This window comes from Canis lupus, chromosome 35 (assembly GCF_048164855.1).
Source record: "Canis lupus baileyi chromosome 35, mCanLup2.hap1, whole genome shotgun sequence".
Classification (NCBI taxonomy): domain Eukaryota; kingdom Metazoa; phylum Chordata; class Mammalia; order Carnivora; family Canidae; genus Canis; species Canis lupus.
This window is the reverse complement of record NC_132872.1, coordinates 1,298,277-1,319,292: the sequence shown is the minus strand read 5'-3', so window position 1 is coordinate 1,319,292 and position 21,016 is coordinate 1,298,277. Positions and strand designations below refer to the sequence as shown.

At 35.4% G+C, this 21,016-nt stretch overlaps 1 protein-coding gene across 33 annotated transcripts in view; it reads right to left on the bottom strand.

Annotated features, from left to right (window-relative positions):
• Nucleotides 1-21,016, bottom strand: part of DLG1 (discs large MAGUK scaffold protein 1) — a 237,583-nt gene that overhangs the window by 59,236 nt on the left and 157,331 nt on the right. For all 33 annotated transcript variants that reach the window (XM_072812020.1, XM_072812003.1, XM_072812016.1 and 30 more), the window contains 2 exons: nt 18,513-18,633; nt 13,064-13,220 (listed from right to left, as the gene is read on the bottom strand). In XM_072812020.1, coding sequence (XP_072668121.1) covers nt 13,064-13,220; nt 18,513-18,633 — 278 coding nt within the window. The remainder of the gene's footprint in view (nt 1-13,063; nt 13,221-18,512; nt 18,634-21,016) is intronic.

Below are 21,016 nucleotides of genomic sequence, written 5' to 3'. Positions count from 1 at the left end.
TGTGTGTGTGTGTTTGTATAAAAATATATTTAAGGGATCCCTGGGTGGCACAGCGGTTTGGCGTCTGCCTTTGGCCCGGGGCGCGATCCTGGAGACCTGGGATCGAATCCCACGTTGGGCTCCCTGCATGGAGCCTGCTTCTCCCTCTGCCTGTGTCTCTGCCTCTCTGTCTCTCTCTGTGTGGCTATCATGAATAAATAAATAAAATCTTTAAAATATATATATATATATATTTAAGAGTATTTTTACATCTATATACATAAGGAATATTGGTTTGTTGTTTTCTCTTCCCATTAGGTCCTTGGCTTGATAAAACAATAATATTTTGCTCATAAAATGAGTTGGGAAGACTCTTCATGTCTATTCCTTTTTTTGGGAGGTTTGTGAACGACTGGTGTTAATTCTTCTTTAAAGGTTGGTAGACCATACCAGTGAAACCATCTGGTTCTGAGCTTTTATCTTTGCAAAGTGTTTTATCAATTCAGTCTCCTTAATTGTAACAGAACTATACAGATTTTCTATTTCTTTTTGAGTCAGTTTTAATAGTTTGTCTTTTTAGAAATAAATCAACAATGATATATATATAGTATATATAATATATACATTATATAATCTATAGAACACATTCATTATAAATGTCCCTGGTTTTAATAACAATTTTTATCTTTGCTTTCTTTGTATATTAGTATAGTCACTCTGTTTCTTGATTACTGCTTACATAGTATATTTTTTCCAACCTTTTAGTTTTAATCTTTGTTGAAAAGTAAACCACTGTTGAATCAAAATTGTGTCTATCATAGTATATAGTTGATTTTTTTTTAAAGGTTTGAGAGAGGGAGCACTCAAGTTCGTGTGCAAGGGAGGAGAGGGGTGGAGGAAGAGGGAGAGAATCTCAAGCAGACTGCCCAGGGAGTGCGGAGCCCAACACAGGGTTCAATCTCACCACCCTGAGATTGTGACCTGAGCTAAAATCAAGAGTCAGCTCAACTGACTCAGCCACCCAGGTGCTCCCTGGATCATGTTTTTTAACATCTACTCTATTTTTTAATTAGAATGTTTATTTCAGGGATACCTGGATAGCTCAGTGGTTGGGCATCTGCCTTCAGCTCAGGGCGTGATCCCAGAATCTGGGATGGAGTCCCACATCAGGCTCCCTGCGAAGAGCCTGCTTCTCTCTCTGCCTCTCTCTCTGTCTCTCATGAATAAATAAAATCTTAAAAAAATGTTTAGTTCATTTACATTTAATGTAGTTATTGAAAAAGTTAATTATGTCATCTATTTTTGCTATTTGTTTTCTTCACATCTGATCTTTTTTGTTCCTTTATTCTTCCATTTCTACCTTCTTTTGTTAAACAAGTAGTAACTAGTGTACCGTTTTAACTTCCTTATTATATTTATTTTCAGTTATCTTAGTGGTTCCTCTGGATTATAAACAACATAATAATCTACTTTGGATTAATACCATCTTAATTTCATTGGTATATAAACTCTGCTCCTATATAACTCTGTCCCTCTACTCGCCTTGAGATACTATCACCACAAAAATTACAGCTTTATAAAATGTGTGCCCATCAGCACAGATTTATATTGCTTTATTTAGTGGTCTTTTAAGTCAGACTGGAGAAAAAAGGAGTTACTAACAAAAAATACATTTACACTGTTTTACATATACCTATGTAGTTACCTTTAACAACACTCTCAATTTCTTCATTTGGATTTAGTTACTGTCTATTGTCTTTATTTTAATCTAAAGGATTCTCTTTAGTATTTCTTGTAGGACAGATCTAGCAGAGATGAACTTTTTCAGCTTTTGTTTACTTGGGAATGTCTTGATTTGTTGTTTGTGAATGGTGGTTCACAATGTGAATGGTAGATCCCCAGAATGTAATGAATTATTTTTCTCTACTATCAAGATTCAATCTTTGTCTTTCGACAGTTTGATTATAATAGGTGTATGATATGGATCTCTTCAAGTTTATTCTATTTGGAGTTCAATATGCTTCAGAGATATATACTATGCTTTTCATCACATTTTGAAAGTTTTTGGTCATTCTTTACTCAAATAATCTTTCTGCCATTTCCTATCTCTCCTGTCATTTTGTGACTTTATTATGTATTTGTTGTATACTTGATGATATTCCACAAGTCTCTGAGGCTCTTAATTTTTTTTCCTGTTCATCTTGATAATCTCAAGAGATATATCTTGAAGAAAAAAATGTTTGATTTTTTCTTCTGCTAGCCATAGCCACTGTTGAGTTTGTCTAGAGCATTTTTGCATTTCAGTTATATTTTTCAGCTCCAGAATTTCTATTTCGTTTTTATAATAGAAATCTCTTTATTGGTATTCTCTACTTGCTGAGCTATTGTTCCTTTTTCCCTCCTCTCTCATTATTTAGTTCTTTGTACATATTTAAAATGTCTGATTTAATGTCTTGGTTTAGTAAACCCAATGTTTAGCTTCCTTAGGGATAGTTTCTATTGATGGCTTTTTTCCCCTGTGTACAAGGCCATATTCTCTTGTTTTTCTGCAGGTCTCATGATTTTTGTGTGGAAAACTAGACACTTAAAATTATATAATGTTGGAACTCTGGAAATCAGATCTGTCTTCCTGCCAGGGCTTGTTATTGTTGCTTATTATAGTTGTTTTTGGTGATCTTTCTAAATTCTATGAAGTTTGTATTTTTTGATGTGTATGCCAATGAAACCTCTGCCTAGTTTAGCTCGGTGGTCAGTTAATGACTAGAAACAGATTTTGTTAAATCTCTCTGCTAAAGGGCTCTGTGTGCATGTTGGGTAATGCCTTTAAAACGCAGGTAGGCAATTGTTAACTCTGCTTTAATCGTCACTTCCTGTCTACTGAGAGCCTCATGGTCAGTCACAGGTGAGTTAGGACCTTTTTAGGTCTTTCCTGAGTATGTAGAGTCCAGGACATACATGTGTCTGGGAGATTCCAAAGAGCATATGTCGGAGTTTATCAAAGGCCCTAATGGAGAGCCCATTCCCATTTATCCTTTTGAGCTTTTGATTAACCTACTGTTTGCCTCATCCAATGTCTCAGGCAGCCATAATGTGCCTATAATTTTGACAAGTACCAAAGGGGAAAAAGGCTTTTGCGTTGGGGCACTGATTCAGTTCAATACAGAGAGCCCTGCATGTGGGATTTTAAAGAACCGCCAGACAGGTCAAATTATGACAATTCTCCGGGAAAGAGGCTCTGAAAATTCTATTCCCATCCTGCTCTCTAGTGGCTGTAAGATTATTGGTTTTCACTATAAATATGGACTATTTCTCAAGGCTAATGTGATGCTGGAGAGCAGAGGATGGGACTTAAGCAAGTTAAAACTCCAAAAGCTCACTCTTATGAAGATTCAGTCTTTTTTTTTTTTTTAAATAAACTTCCTAAACTGCTGCAAGCCTTTGGTTAATTTCAAGTTTTTTTTTTTTTTAAAATTTTTTTTTTTAATTTTTATTTATTTATGATAGTCACAGAGAGAGAGAGAGGCACAGAGACACAGGCAGAGGGAGAAGCAGGCTCCATGCACCGGGAGCCCGATGTGGGATTCGATCCCGGGTCTCCAGGATCGTGCCCTGGGCCAAAGGCAGGCGCCAAACCGCTGTGCCACCCAGGGATCCCCTAATTTCAAGTTTTGAACAACTTCTGAATTTGGGCCACTTTTCTCACTTTCAGAGAAGAGAATTTTTGTTGAAGTCTTTTGAGTCACTTGTGATCTAAGATTCTTAGATCAAAATTTCCGGCACATGTAAATTATTCTATATCATACTTGTCATAACTGGAAATAACAGTAATACCTAATTTATACCATACTGAAAACTATAGTGTTCTATATCTGTAATGAATCTTGATTTCAAAAGCTTCTTTCTTCAAGAACATTAAATTTATCAAAAAGAATATTTTATAAAACCTATGATTTATTTTCATGCTTTCCTTTTATTTTTTTAAAGATTTATTTATTTATGATAGACACAGAGAGTGAGGCAGAGACACAGGAGGAGTGAGAAGCAGGCTCCCTGCCGGGAGTCTGACGTGGGACTCGATCCCAGGACTCCAGGATCACGCCCCTGGGCCAAAGGCAGGCGCCAAACTGCTGAGCCACCCAGGGATCCCCTCATGCTTTCCTTTAAAAAAAAATTTTTTTTTTAAAGATCTTATTTATTCATGAGAGATACAGAGAGAGGCAGAGACACAGGCAGAGGGGAAAGCAGGCTCCTTGCAGGTAGCCTGATGTGGAACTCAATCCCGGGACCAGGATCATGCGCTAAGTCAAAGGCAGAGGCTCAACCACTGAGCCACCCAGGGGTCCCTCCATGCTTTTCTAAATAACTTATTTATAATTTTCCCAGTGATGTGGGTTATCATTAAGAACATCAATTTGAGGGAAGGTCTTTAGAGCAGTAGTTCACAAAGTTTGGTCCTGGGAATAGCAACATCAGTTATCTCCTGAACACTTGTTAGAAATACAGATTTTTTTTTTTTTTTTTGAAATACAGAATTTTATTTTATTTTTTTAATTTTTATTTATTTATGATAGTCACACACACACACAGAGAGAGAGAGAGAGAGAGAGGCAGAGACACAGGCAGAGGGAGGAGCAGGCTCCAGCTCCATGCAGGGAGCCCGACGTGGGACTCGATCCTGGGTCTCCAGGATCGCGCCCTGGGCCAAAGGCGGGCGCCAAACCGCTGCGCCACCCAGGGATCCCGAAATACAGAATTTTAAATCCTACCCAAGTCATAGTAAATTTAAAACTTCAGGGATGGAGTCTAAGAATCTGTTTTTTAACAAGGCCTGGACAAGGCCTGGAGGTGAACCTGATTCAAGTTGCAGACTGAAAACAGCTAAATTTTGTCTAATGAGGTACTTAAATTAGTTTGTTCCTAACAAGGCTTTAGTTTTGAATATCTTTTCTCAAGTTTTTCTCCTGAGGTTTTTCCTATTGCTTTCAGGGTATTTCTCTAAAGAAGCTTAGTAAACATTAAAATTTTAAGACTACTAATGCTTACGGTCTAACATAAAGCTGTATGTAACTTACACTCACATAAGGGTGAGCAAGTGGCCTGGAGTGTCTGGGATTTTCAGTTTTAAAATTGAGACTAAAGGCAATTCTAGACATGGTGCCTTCAGTGCTAAAACTGGGAAAGTTCTGGGTGAATGAGTTTGTGTTGGTCAGGCTAATAGTCTAGCAGTATGTCAGTGACCCATATAAAGTTGTCCCACGTGGACAGTTTAAAAAAACATCTATTTTTGCTTTGAATTTTTTGCACCTAACTCTAAGCCAACTGAAAACTTATTTTAACACAAGGTGTGAAGTGAGGCTCTAAGCTAATTTTACTCCCCTAAACAACTAGCTAATTTGTCTAACATTTATTTTTAACAAATTCATTCCTTTCCAACAATTTGTCCTTATCATACTATAACTTACTTAAAAAATTGCAGTAAGATGTAAAAATGTGAACAGTTCAGTTGTGTCAACAACTGTATACACCCATGAAACCACGATTCCAAACAAGATATATACCTTTTCCATCATCCAATGCAGAAATGTCCATCGTACCTCTTTATAATCAGTACAGTCATCAGCAACTGACTTCTACCAATAGAAATTATTGTCTACTCATGATTATCATGTAACTGGAATCTTACTGTATGTATTTTTGTGGTATTTTAATTCAATGTAATGTTTTATAATGTTATCTAGGTAGTTGTGTTTTAGTAGTTTGTTACTTTTTGTTGGTGAGTAGTGCTGTGTAAATGTACTCCAATTTACTTAGGTATTTTACTACTGATAGACACTTGAGTCATTTCTAGATCTTAATTATTATTAAGGCTATTATGAACATTTCTGTTAAGTGTTTCTGTAGACATGATTTCTTGGGTAAAATCTGGGTGATATGGTTAGTTCTATGTTTAATTTCTCAAAAACTTCCTCCAAAATTCTTGCAGTGATTGTACAATATGCCCACCAGTAATGAATGAAAACTACCAGAGCTCCACATCCTCACCAATGTTTGTCATCAATTTTTTTTCTTTAGCCATTCAACTGGGTGGGATATGGGATATGTGCTGATCTCCCACAGTTAAAAGTCCACATATACCTTTTGACTTTTCCTAAATCTTTAATAATAATAGCCTATGTTGATGAGAAGTCTTACCAATTTGTATGTTATATATATTATATTACATACCTTATTCCTACAATAAACTAAAGAAAACATTAAGAAAATTGGTGGTGGTGGTGGGGTCTGGGTGGCTTAGTTGGTTAAGCATCTGACTCTTGATTTCAGCTCATGTTAAGCCTTGCATTGCATTGGGCTCTCTGCTCAGTGGGAAGTCTGACTGTCTCCCTCTCTCTCTGCTACACCCTCACTCATGCATGTGCTTGTTTTTTAAAATAACAAATCTTAAAAGAAAATCATAAGGAAAATACATTTACCATACTACATTGTATTTATCAAAAAAATATGGATATAAGTGGACACGTGCAGTTCAACTTTGTGTTGTTCAAGAATCACCTGTATCTCATTTAGGCATAATTTACGTTCAGTAAATTAATCTTGGTTTACAGTTAAGAGTTTTGACAACTGCATGTTGCACAGACACTGTCACAATCAAGACACAGAAAAGTTAAATCACTCCCATCCAAATTCTATTTTAAAAAAATTTTTTTCCCATCCAAATTCTTATGAACACCTTTATTCACTGTTTTTTTTTTACACTCCCCTGATGCCTCACGTTAAGTACCTTTTCACGTGCTTGTAAGTCATTCATATATATTGTTTTGTGAAATATCTGTTTAATTCTTCTGCTCATTTTAAAAACTGGGTTACTCATATCTTTTTATTGTTTATTTGTAGGAGATATTTATGTATTCTGGATACAAGACTTTTGTCAGGCACACAGACACTAAGAATATTTTTTCCTACTCTGTTGCTTGCCAATTTGGTTTTTTAATGCATCTTTTTAAAGAATATTTTTTCCTACTCTGTTGCTTGCCAATTTGGTTTTTTAATGCATCTTTTTTATGGTTAGTATTGTATGTGTCTTGTCCAAGAGATTGTTGTTTACTGCAGGGTTGCAAAGATATCCTATGTTTTCTTCTAGGATTATGGTTTGGGCTTTATATTTAGATTTATAATCCTTGTAGAATTAATTTTTACATCTGGAGTAAGATTGGGTTGAAGTTCATGTTTTTCCATATAGATATTCAGTTGTTCCAGCAGCATTTATTAAAAAGACTTTCTTTTCCGAGTGTCCGGATGGCTCTGGCAGTTAGACATTTGACTCGATTTCGGTTCAGGTCATGATCTTGGGGTTGTGAGGCCGAGCCTTGCACTGGGCTCTCTGCTTAGCAGGGTCAGCTTGACATTCTCTCCTATCCCTCTCCCCTATTCCATTTGCACTTTCTCTCTCTCTAAAATTAAAAAAAAAAAAAAAAAAAAAGGACTCTCTTTTCACCACAGAATTTAGCCCCTTAGTCCTATTTAAGAATTCCTAGTCTAATCCAAGTTTACTAAGTTTTCATGTAGTTTTCCTAGAAATTTAGTTCTACCATCCATTTCAAATTAATTTTTATAGATGACGAGTGGTAAGGACACCAATTTTTCTTCTTCTTTTGTCTACTTATTCAATTATGGAAGGCGTTTAAATCTTCAACTGTGACTGTAGACTTTTTGATTTCTTTCCTTAGTTCTGGCAATTTTTGCTTCATATATTTTGAAAGGATTATTAGGCACATGCACATTCAACACTGTTGTCTTTTTTTTAATCATTATAAAAATCTATCAATAATACTATTTGTCTTGAATTCTACTTTGCCTCACAGGAATATGTCACATCATCTTTCATATGTTGTTTATATAATTTATTTTCTTTTACTCATCTAGAACAGGAGTCTTTATATTTATTTAAAAAATTTTTATTTATTTTTAAGGTTTCATTTAGGTATTCATAAGAGACACAAAAAGAGAGGCAGAGACAAAGGCAGAGAGTGAAGCAGGCTCCCTACAGGGAGCCTGATGTGGGACGCGATCCCAGGACCCTGGGATCATGTCCTGAGCTGAAGGCATGCGCCCAACCACTGAGCCACCCAGGCATCCTGAGTCTTTATATTTAAAGTAAATTTCTGGTAAAGAGTATATATTTGGGTCTTAGTTTTTTTTTTTTGAACCAAGTTGACAATTTCTGCATCTTAATTGTTAACTGCAATGTAGATAATAACAGAGTTGAATTTCAATTTCACATTGTCATATTGCTTTTTATTTACCCCATTTTTCCTCCTTTTCTGCCTTTGTTTGTCAGAAGCATGTATTTTTTTTTCATATTTCATTTTATTTCCTGTACTGAATTTTTAAAACTATAGCCCTTAAAAGTATTTTTAGGGCTTCCGCCAGAAATAACATGTAAATATGATAGCCCACTTTCAAAGAATTCTGTATCACTTCACAAATGTATAAGAAAACATAAGATGTATAAGTCCATCTTCCCTGTCAGTTTGTGCTCTAGTGCCCTTATATTTTACTTCTACATGTCATAACCCCGTAGTATATAATGCAATTATTTTTGTTTTAAATAGCTAAAGTCTTATAAAATATCTATAATTATTTTTAAAAAATTTAAAAAATGTATCTTTTGTATTTATTCAGGTACCCTTTCTGTTATTCTTAATTTCTTTCTGCAGATCTAAGGTTTCATCTTGTATAGTTTCTCCTTACCCAGAACAATTTCTTCCAGAATTTCTTGTAGTTTAGCCAGGGACAAATTCTCTAAGCTACTGTCTGTTTGAAAATGTCTTTATTTTAACTTCATTTCTCATAAATAATTTCACTGGATATAGGATTCTAGGTTGACAGTTTTTTCCTTAAGCACTCTAAAGATATTGTTCAACTGGCTCTGTCTTCTAATATTTCTATCGAGAGGTCACTTGTCATTTGTACTGTTCCTATGTAGGTAATAGGTTGTTTCTAAGACTGCTTTTAACAAGTGATCTTTAGTGTAGCTTTCTAGTACTATAATTATGATGTATCTTGGTCTAGTTTGCTGAGCTTCATAGACCTGTGGGTTGGTATTTTTCATCAGTTTCAGAAAATTGTCATTGTCTTCAAAGACTGTCTCCTCTTTATTAGACTGATACTGTTCCATAGATCTTGGATACTCTGGTCTGCTTGCTCTTCCCAAATTTCTATACACCTCTTATGTTTCACCTTGGAAACTGTTATCTGTCCTATGCTCAAGTTCACTGATTTTTTTTTTTTTTTTATTCTTTCTTTTGTTGACAGTGTGCTAGTAAGTCTTTTAAAAAAATTTTTCATTTGTGGTAGTTTTTTAAAATTTCTAGACATTCCATGGGATCTTTTTTTTTTTTAAGATTTTATTTATTCGTGAGAAAGAGAGAGAGAGAGAGAGAGAGAGAGGGGCAGAGACACAGGCAGAGGGAGAAGCAGGCTCCATGCAGGGAGCCCGATGCGGGACTCAATTCTGGGACTCCAGGATCATGCCCTGGGCTGAAGGCGGCGCTAAACCGCTGAGCCACCCACGGATCCCTGGGATTCTTTTTTGTAGTAGTAATGTCTTTGTCTAAATTCTCTAATCTTTTCATACATATTTTCTACCTTTATTCCTATATTCTTTAGTATTTTTATCATTGTCATCATGATTTTATCGTAGTTATTTTCAAGTCCCTGTTTGATAAAATCAACATCTGAACCTTCTCTTGATTTAATTCTATTGACTGCTTTCTGTCTTGACTAATCTTTCCTTCCTTTCTACATGTCTCGTAATTTTTAATTGTAAAGTAGACAATTTCAGATAAAATAACAAGAGAGGCTGAAATAAATAATATTTAAACCATTGTGTCTGGGCCACGACCGTGGGGGAGCTGAAACTGCATTTTATTGTAGTTTTAATTAAGTTTAGTTTCATATCTTTTGAGAGCAAGATTAAGACTCTTTCCCCTCAGGGATATAAGACAGGAATACTAGCACTAGATCCTGGAGATTACCAGGATCACTTAGTATTTTACAGCTGACCTACTGACTTTTTTTTTTTTTTTAATTTTTATTTATTTATGATAGTCACAGAGAGAGGGAGAGAGAGAGAGAGAGAGAGAGAGGCAGAGACATAGGCAGAGGGAGAAGCAGGCTCCATGCACCGGGAGCCCGACGTGGAACTCGATCCCAGGTCTCCAGGATCGCGCCCTGGGCCAAAGGCAGGCGCCAAACCGCTGCGCCACCCAGGGATCCCCTGACCTACTGACTTTTAAAACTGAATGCTTTATAAACCTGCTGCCAGCTTTCTGAGCTGATGGTAACTTCTCTTTGTTTTCTAGATCTGTCCCAGGCTTGCTGTGTCTTGGAGATACCATTCCATCCACACAGTCTCAGAGAGCTTTTTCTCAACTCTCTTGCCTCCTACTCTATCTCTTAACAGCTCAAGTGCAGAGTTCCAGGCCTGTTTTTTACAGATCTTCTGCCCAAGGTCCCCTATTTTTGTTGAGCAGGTGCCTTGTATGATTCAGGAATGACTTTTTCTCAATTCTTTTCTGTTGGTTCCCAACCTTTGGTTTATTGCATCTGAGCACTAAGTGAAGACCAACGGGAAAGAGTTGACAGATAGGTTTAAGACTTGGTCTGGGGCAGCCCGGGTGGCTCAGTGGTTTAGCACCACCTTCAGCCCAGGGCGTGATCCTGGAGTCCCAGGATCAAATCCCACATCAGGCTCCCTGTGTGGAGCCTGCTTCTCCCTCTCCCTCTGCCTGTGTCTCTGCCTCTCTCTCTGTTTCTCTAATGAATAAATAAAATCTTTATTTTATTTTTATAGAATTTTTAAAAAGGATATTAATTAATTAATTAATTTATTTATTTATTCGAGAGAGAGAGAGAGACACAGAGAGACAGAGGGAGAAGCAGGCTCCATGCAGAGAGCCCGACGTGGGACTCAATCCCAGGACTCCAGGACCACACCCTGGGCTGAAGGCAGGTGCTAAACTGCTGAGCCACCCAGGGATCCCCTAAATAAAATCTTAAAAAAAAAAAAAAAAAAAAAAAGACTTGGTCTGTGGCTTCCTAGAGTTTTTTAGTTTCTCTAGTCCAATGATGCCGTTACACGCTAGGTAAAGTTTTGGCTGGTGTCTCTCATCCCCATCTATTCTCTTTCTCCCAATCACTCTATCAATTACTACTGAAAATAAACTCACAATGCAAAATTTAGAATAAAAGAAAACAATTTATCACAAGTCACATGTATTAGTTACCTATAAATTTCAAAAAATAGAACTATTATTTATGGTACTTAAGATAAATAGGTTTAAAAGAAAAAACCTAAAAGAATATTAGAAACTATAAATAACAAAGATTCCACAAAAACTAACAAGGCAGACTAAAAAAAGAAGTAGAAAGAATTTCTAGAGAGCCAAGAGTACTCTGCAACTTAAAAATTCATTTTGGCTTAAAGAGCAGATGAAGACAATTTATGAACTAGAAAACAGATCTGACTGAAAATTAAGTAAAAGGAGAGTTGATAAATAAGAAATTGGTTAAAAGAAATAAGAAATTGGGTTAAAAGACATGCAGAACAGAAGGATAATATCCTTTCACAGGAAGAAGGACAGAGCTACACAATGTGGGAAAGGCAAAATTTGAAAAAATATTGGCTAAGTTTCCAGAACTGATTAAAGACAAGACTCCTCTGATCCAATGAATCCCCAAAATAATAAATAAAATGTTAGACATAAACACGTTAGTTAAATTCTTGTCAAAAAGTAAGAGACCTTAAAAAACAGTCAGTGAAAAAAAAGAAAAACCAAATCACTTGCAAACAAGACATAGTACAGATTTTTTTTTGTTAAATTAGCAACAAAAGACAGCATAAAACAGTATCTTCAAAGTAGTGCAGGACAACAGCTGTCAACCTAGTACTTAAGACACAATTATATTTACAAGCGAAGGTGAAATAAAGATAATTTCAGACAAACTCTATGAGTATTTATCATTGAGAAATTATTGCTGAAAAAACAATCCAAGGGCTCCCATTAGGGTACATTTGGATATTTGAGAAATATTTTTGCTTTTTAAAATGACCAGGGAATTCTACTACCATGTAGAGGACGGAAGCTAGAAAAGCTAAATTTTCTACAATTAACAAAATAGTCCTACACAAGAAATCCAATCCCAATGCTCTTAGTGGCCTACTGAGAAACGAAGGAAGAAGTGAGATATAAGAAGAGATGATAACAACAACAAAATAGAACATATGGATTAACTGTTAAAAAACAAAAATCAAAATGACTAAGTTTGGGGGACATAAAATTAAAATCTTAGTAAAATACTAGAAACAGTGCAACTAGAATTAAAAGTTTCCCAAAGTCTATGTGTCATTAGGGAAGACAGCAGGACTACTGATCAGTTTAAAGTCTAAAAATGTATGGGCAATAACCACATAAGCACACAAAATGAAAGTAAAAAGTGGAGAAGGCAAAATATCAAGCAAAAAAGAGTCACATTAATATCAGGCAATATAGCTTCTAGGAACCATTATTAAAAAGAGTATTATTACATAATGGTAAAAAATTCAACTCACCAGGAAGGAATAAAGATCCTAAACTTAGATGCATCTAATAACATAGTTTCAAGATATAAAAATTAAAAATCGCTGTAAGAACAAACTGCTAAACCTACCATTACATTCAGACAGCTTAAAAAAATTCTTTTAATCATAAATCAAGAAGAAAACAGATGAGAGTATAACGAAGATTTACACCATGTATGTAGTTAACATACAGATAACCTTGCAGTCAAGAAATAGAGACTATGTACTTTATTTCAAGCACATTTATAAAGACTGACCCCCTTATAAATAAGCCAAATATCAAAAGAAAATGTATCCTACAAAACATGTTCTCTGACAACACTGCAATGCTACAATTAAGTTGTAAAATGGTAAGAAAATAACTAAAATATCTCTTATAACTTTAGGATGAAAAAAACAAAATTTTTAATGATAGGTCATAGCTATAACAATAAAAACATTATTTTGATTAACATATCCTACCGATATAATACGATCTCCTTTTCTGAGCTCTCCACTAAGATCAGCAGGTCCTCCAGCCAAGATAAAGGAAATAAATATTCCTTCTCCATCTTCACCTCCTACAATGTTGAAACCAAGGCCTGTTGAGCCACGATGAAGAACAACTTTTCTAGGTTCCCTAAAAAAAAATAGAAAATATTGAACACCTTAGAAAATCCATATAGAATTTGACATACTATCAGTGAGAATTCCCTATTCATAACTCTTATATTATCCAACTATTAAGAAAGCTAGATCAAAGTTAAAATGGTTTTCAAAACAATGAGTAGAGATTCTAAGCCTACAAATTAGGCTTAGAAATTAAAAGGAAAAATTCTAATTTTATATAAAACTAAATGCTCATGTTAAAAACCAATGATTTTTGTTAAAAAAACAAACATGAAACAAAAAAGGAGAAAACAATGTGGTATTTTAAAAAAAATGACATAAAGAACCTATTCAAGAAATATATACACTTAAGGAAAGTCAATGTACGTATTTTATTATCCAGAAAGCAGTCCCTGCCCTTACCTAGAACCTGTATAAGGCAGAAAAACCTTTGTCTTAGAAAAGGTAGGCCAGGTCCTTTTTCCAGTCTCAAAAGGATGAGTCACGATGACTAACCTAAGTCAGTCATTGCAATCTCATTCCTCTTTGCTAAGTTGAGGCTAAGACGCTATTCTGTCCTTTGGGAAATAAAGGTAAATTTTACTGTCATTTCCCAAAGACAGATCCTAACAAAAAAGCACATTTTTGTCCCCATACCAAAGCACCTTTGTGCCCTTCCCCACCCATACTAACCCCATACATACAGATAACCTTGAACAAAAAATGAACACTAAAATCCCATTACTGGTTTAGACATATTATAATCATGAAAGTAAGAGCAGAAGAGTCTCAGATACACCATGGACCTAAGGGTTGCTATACAAATGCGGGAACTGCCCATCTCTGAACCTTTTATATAAAATAAATATTTTTACTTCTTAAGTCACATCTCGCTCACTCTTGTTCTGCTGTTCATCCATTTTAAGATGAGCCTTTCCCCACAACCTCCATTTAAAATTTCTGAAATCAGGACTCCTGGGTGGCTCAGTGGTTGAGCTTCTGCCTTCCATTTGGGGTGAGATCCCAGGTATGGGGATCGAGTCTTGCATCGGGTTCCCTGCGACAAGCCTGCTTCTCCCTCTGCCTGTGTCTCTGCCCCTCTCTCTCTGTATCTCTCATGAATGAATAAACAAAACCTTTAAAATAAAAAAATAAAATCTCTGAAATCAGAATATATCTTACCACTACTAAGGTTTTACTTTAGCCCCCAGTTATAAATAATTGTATGAATACCACTTATAACTCTAGTTAGAGACCATGAAACTTCCAGCAGCAGATATGATACAGAGAACATCATTTGAAATTAGAATGTTAAAAAAAAAAAAGAAATTAGAATGCGTATTTGGTAAATATTTTAAAATTTAATTGGATTTTTCTAGAACATTTCAAAAAGCTATTGGTAACAAAATGCTTAACAAAGTAATATTTTAAAAGAGATTTTTATTTGACAGAAGGGATCCCTGGGTGACTCAGCGGTTTAGCGCCTGCCTTCAGCCCAGGGTGTGATCCTGGAGTCCCAGGATCGAGTCCCGCATCGGGCTCCCTACTTGGAGCCTGCTTCTCCCTCTGCCTCTCTCTCTCTCTCTCTCTTTCTCTCTGTGTGTCTCTCATGAATAAATAAATAAAATCTTAAAAAAAAAAAAAGATTTTATTTGACAGAGAGAGACAGCAAGAGAGCGAGTGTGAACCTGCACAAGCAGGGGGAGTGGCATCAGAGGGAGAGAGAGAAGCAGATTCCCTGCTCAGCAGGAAGCCCAACATGGGGCTGGATCATGACCTGAGCCAAAGGTAGACACTTAACCAGCTAAGCCATCCAGGCATTGCCAGAGGTAACTGTTTTAAAAAATGAATTTTTGAGATCCTTCCATATAATGTAGAATTAATGTTAAGTATTTGCTAAAAATCCAAACTGGCATTTTCTAGTCATTCACAGGTTTTCATCATTAATCAGCTTTGCCAGTTTACTTACAGAGTTAACAAAATTAAATTTTCTTGTCAAAAATAGTAAAACCAAATAATAAATTGTTTAGGAAATATTAAACACATATATAAAAGAAAAAATGGAATAATAAATCCAAATTCAAGAAAAGAGTTCACTTGGTGAGGCAGTGTAGGAAAGGCAGGGTAGGATCAGGGCACAAAATAGCTTTCATTGTATTTCATTATATTGGAGATGCTTTGTTTTCATTGTTAGATGACGGAATCATAGTTTAGGGGTTTCTACTATGTTTTAAAATATATATTGGGGAGGAATGGTTTAAATGGATGATGGGTATTAAGAATAGCACTTGTGATGAACACTAGGTGCTGTATGTATGTGATGAATCACTAAATTCTATACCTGAAATTAATATTACACTGTATGTTAACTGACTGGAATTTAAAGAAAAACTTAAAAAATATATATGTACGAAGCAAAAAACCACACATACATATGAATTAGTTTTATATTTGCAAATAATAATTTAAAATAGTCTACTAAAACTCCAACAGTCTTTCAGAGAAAAATAAATTCTGAATTTTCAAATAACATAAGCACATGAAAACATGTTCAACATCATTAGCCATTAGAGAAATGCATGAAAAATCACAAGATACATCCCACCTACTACAATGGCTATAAAACAGAACAGAAAAAACAAGTACTGGTGAGGATGTGGAGAAACTGGAACCCTCATATATTGAAGGTGGGAATGTAAAATGGTGTGGTTGCTATAAAAAACAAATGGTTCCTCATAAACATAAACATATATTGACTATGTGACTCAGCAATTTCACTCTTCAGTATATATCCAAAGGAAGTAATAAGCAAGGATACAAGCAGATATGTGCAAGCCAGTGTTTATCAGAGCTTTATTCTCAATACTCAGAAGGTGGAAACAACCCACATGTCCATCAACAGATGAAGAGATAAATAAAATGTGGTATATATACATAATGGAATATTACTCAGCCGTATGGAATGAAGTTTTGATACATGCTATAACATGGATGAATCTTGAAAACATTATGCTAAATGAAAGAAGTCAGACACAAAAGAATTGTAAGATTATACTTCTATGAACAATCTAGACTAGGCAAATGCATAGGACACAAAGTAGACTAGCCTAGAGGTTACCAGGGACTGAGAGGAGACGGAAATGGGAATTATTGCATAATGGCTACAGTTTGTCTGAGGTGGTAAAAAGGTTCTGTAAATAGATAATGGTAATGATTGTGTAACACTGTGAATGCAATTAATGCCGCTGAATCACACATTTAAAAAAATTAATAATGTAATATATCAAAAATCACTGAGTTTACATTTATATAAAAAACTTCTGAGTTTACATTTTTTTAAAAAGATTTTATTTATTTAAGAGAGTGAATGAGTGAGAGCAACACAGAGAGCACAAGTTGGGGGAGGGAGAGAAGCAGGCTCTGCTGAGCGGGGAGCTCGACAAGACCGGAGCCTAAAGTAGATGCTCAACAGACTGAGCCACCCAGGTGCCTCTGAGTTTATTTTAAATGGGAGAAGTGTAGGATATATGGATCATACCTCAATAAAGCTATTAAAAAATGAAGTTTAGAATAATCAATATTCTGTATGTTGAGATTTCTTTTTTTTTTTTTAAGATTTTATTTATTTATTCTTGAGAGACACAGAGACACAGGCAGAGGGAGAAGCAGGCTCCCTACAGGGAGCCCAATATGGGACTTGATCCCAGGACCCCGAGATCATGCCCTGAGCTGAAGGCAGATGCTCAACTGGCGCTCAACCGCTGAGCCACCCAGGCTCCCCTCTTTTTCTTTTTAAAATGGTAATGTGAAATAACTTCTGAAAGATTTCTTAGGGTCAAATTGTGGAGAACTTCTAATGTGAGGGTAAAGATTTTTGTACTTCATTATCTGGACAAAGTTGTGTGATCATCAAAAGGGAGTGATAAAACACGTTTTAGGAAAGCATATGCAGGGACGCCTGGGTGGCTCAGCGGTTGAGCATCTGCCTTTGGCTCAGTGAGTGATACCAGGATCTGGGATTGAGTTCTGCATCGGGTTCCCTGTGAAGAGCCTGCTTCTCCCTCTGCCTGTCTCTGCCTCTCTCTTTCTGTCTCTCACGAATAAAAATCTTAAAAAAAAAAAAAAGGAAAGCATATGCAGTAATCAGCCACCTGATTTTCACAGAAAAGTACAGAAAACAGGTAGATCTGTTGTGTAATACTAAAAAAGTCTGATACAATATTCTAGAAAAAATATATATACTGAAAAAAGATGAGGAACATCAAGACACCAAGATAGCATTTTTTAGTTTGAAAAATATGCAGATTAAAGACTAGATAAGATGTTATCTATTTTTCTTTACTTCAATTAACTGGCACTATTAGCAAAAACAGCAAAACCATGCAGATCAGTATAGGAACACAGCCTAAAGACTGACAGCCTTGAAATGTTGTGTCACAAAGAAATAACCACAAACACTGTTTTTTTCTGCTATTTTTCACTCCAAACACACTGAGCAAATATTATAAGTTTTCAATATTGCTAACTCTTAAAAAAGAGGACACAGATGAATATTTCTTCCTATCTGACCTTAAAGAGATCATCGCCTAGAGTCAGGAGTCTGACAAGAATAATTATAACTACGAAAGCTCAAAAATAGTAACACCAACAATAATGCAATTAATAAAAACATAAAAATAAACATTAATTGGCAGATATTTAATGTTAAATGTTATAATATGAAATACTTGTACAAATTATAAAGCAATCTGTATAAACTTAATGTCTTATTATTAATTTGAATAATGTGAAAAAGACCTAAAATACTTTTCACTTATTTTTCCTCACCTAGTCGAGAGTTTTTTGGGAATAAAAAGATAGTTAATCTACAAACTTTATTTAGAACAGTAAAGTTAGATCAAGGTAAATTTTAAGAGTGAGGATATTAAGGATACATATCAAGCAAAGAAAATATCATTTGTTGAATTCTAAACATGAACCAAATGATTGCCTTAACAAATTTTATGATATATATTAAATAGGAATATATGAAAGGTTAGCTTTACATTAGTATATTCTTAACTTAGTTTTAGCCTATGCTAATTTCTAAGCACAATTTACCATTCCTGAAAAAAAAAAAAGGTAATATGTTTTTTAAAAAAGTCATTTATTTGGCATATGAAATATTTTTATATTTTAACCTTCCAACGAAAAGTTAAGGTTTAAGTTCATTATCTGTCAGTAAAATCTTTTAGTCCTGAAAATTGTGGTTTTCTTACTTGGCTGATTATAACTCCTTTTAACAGTTGGCTTTATTAAGAAGGATGAATGTTCAGTTCCTTACCTTGTAATTTCATCATCTCCAAGCATTGCTTTTGAAACAGGTGAGTATCTGGCTGGTGATGCTGGTGTATGGCCCAAGTAGGAAGATGGGCTAACATGGTTATCAACAGGCTGAGAAGAAGCTTCAAAATAAATAAAGTAAAAAACACTTTAAGTAAAACAAACCACTCAGTACTGCACTTGTGAATTATCAATTTCAAGGCTAGTTAATGTGTAAGTCATATCTGCTTATTTATGTAAGTTGGCAGAAAAGACTTATCAGGTAAAAAATTAGACAAGCTCAAGTTTCCAGGTGAAAACTAGGTCAGACATTCAGATCAGTAAAGCAAACTTACACCAACTGGCTTCTCTTTAGAAAATAGAACTAAAATGGAGTTTTACATTAACTGATATGCACAGTTAAATTCAGGAAAGGTCATTTAAAAGACTGTCCTAGAAAAGACTATAATAAAAAATCTAAAGTACAGTAACCTAATTTTTCTAAGAAGTCATTTTGTAGATTAAGTTAAAAAAATCATATTACTTAAAATTTGATTGTGAATAACGAAAACCAAATGCTTAAAAACAGGCTCAAAAAGACTACGCTTGACAAAATTTTACAATAAGTTAAGGGACATCTGGCTTCCAGTTTGGCAAGTAAATTTTTAAGTCATCACTCTCTGTCCTAACAACTAAAAAGCTAATAAACAAACTAAAAAATCAACAACTCTTCTTAGATCCTTAAGGGGGATCACAGGGCAAACCACTGCCCCCCAAATTGGAGAAAATGATAGGCTAATACAGAGAATTATAACTTACCAGGGCAGAAACCTCCGGGAACTAGTAGGTGCTAGGGTAGAGAAACCTGAATTGTAACTGGCAAACTGCTGGAGGTTCAATGTGGGCAACTCTGAGCGTGAAAACACTCCTCAGGGACCCCGTTATTGGGGGAGCCCACACATTTGTGAGTTTTACCTCCTGGAACTCTACCAGGACTTCACAGTGAATAGTGGAGAAAAATCTTCTTTTGCTTCTGGCAGGAGGAAGGGAGAACTAACAATTTGAAATACACAAGAGCATTCTGTTTTTCTTAACAGAATCTGCCCTCAGGAGAAACTATCAGAACCTAATCTGCTAGGGTTTTATCAGGGACTAGTGACCTGGGGTAAGGGAAATAATCAATTCCAGTCCGCTCTAGTCATCCTATCCCATTGAAGGAAGAAAGTAAGAATACTGAAAAGCACTACATTCCAGAGGTGCAAACTCTTAAAAGACTTGAGACCTGATCACAGGACTAGGAACACTTTCCCTCCCCAACACCTTATCGTCACATTACTAACAGTCTATTTATAGCAGTTCATTTTACTCAGTACAACATCACATCTGGCCATCAGGAAAAAATTACAAGACATAAAAAAAGGCAAAAACACAGTTGGAAGAGATAGAGCAAGCATGACAACAGATTCAGATATACCAGCAACCTTGGACTATCAGACCAGGAATTTAAAACAATGATTAGGGGTACAGTTAAATGTTCAACTCTTGGTTTTGGCTCAGGCTGTGAGCTCAGGTCACGAGATTGAGCCCCACGTTCTGCTCATGCTCAGTGTAGAGTCTGCTTAAGACTCCCTATGCCCCTCCCCTCTGCTCAAACTCTTTCTAGAATAAATAAATCTTAAAAAATATAACAATTAACATGCTAATGGCTGTAGTGGATAAAGCAGATAGTATGCAAAAACAAGAGCAATGTAAGCAGAGATGGGAATTCTAAGAAAGAAACAAAGAAATACTAGTGATCAAAAACAATGGTAACAGCAAATAAAAAATGCCTTTGATGGACTTATTAGTAGTCTGGCAATGGCTGAGAGAAGAATCTCTGAACTTGAGGATATCTCAATTAGCAACCACTAATGCTGAAAAGCAACGAGAAAAAAAATGAAACAAAAGGAACCCAAAACAAAATATCCAAGAACTTTGAGACAGCTACAAAAAGTGTAACATATATAAAATAGGGATACCAAATATAAAAGAAGAGAAAAAATGGAAGAAATATTTCCAATATTTGGAAACAATAATCACTAAGAATTCCCCTAAATTAATGTCACACATCAAACCATAGACCTAGGAAAATCAGGAAACACCAATTAGGTTAAATGCCAAGAAAATTACACATAGAAATATCTTTTTCAAACTGGAGGAAAAAAGGCAGGGTTGAGGGTGGGGAGAAAAATCCTAAAATAAGTCACAGGGGAAAAACCCACTATACTGATAGAGGTACAAAGATAAGAGTTACATGTAACTTTTCAGAAACTAATAGTAGTAACACTGTATTCAACTATACTAGCTTATGTATATATGTGTGTGTATATATAAGTGAAATGAATGTCAGCAACGGTACAGTACGAGGGATGGGAGAGAGTAATAAGCATTATTTTAAGGTACTTACAGTACCTATGAACCTGTATATTGTTAGTGGACTTAAATAGGTTGATATGTATGTAGCAAACTCTAGGGCAACCAGTGGAA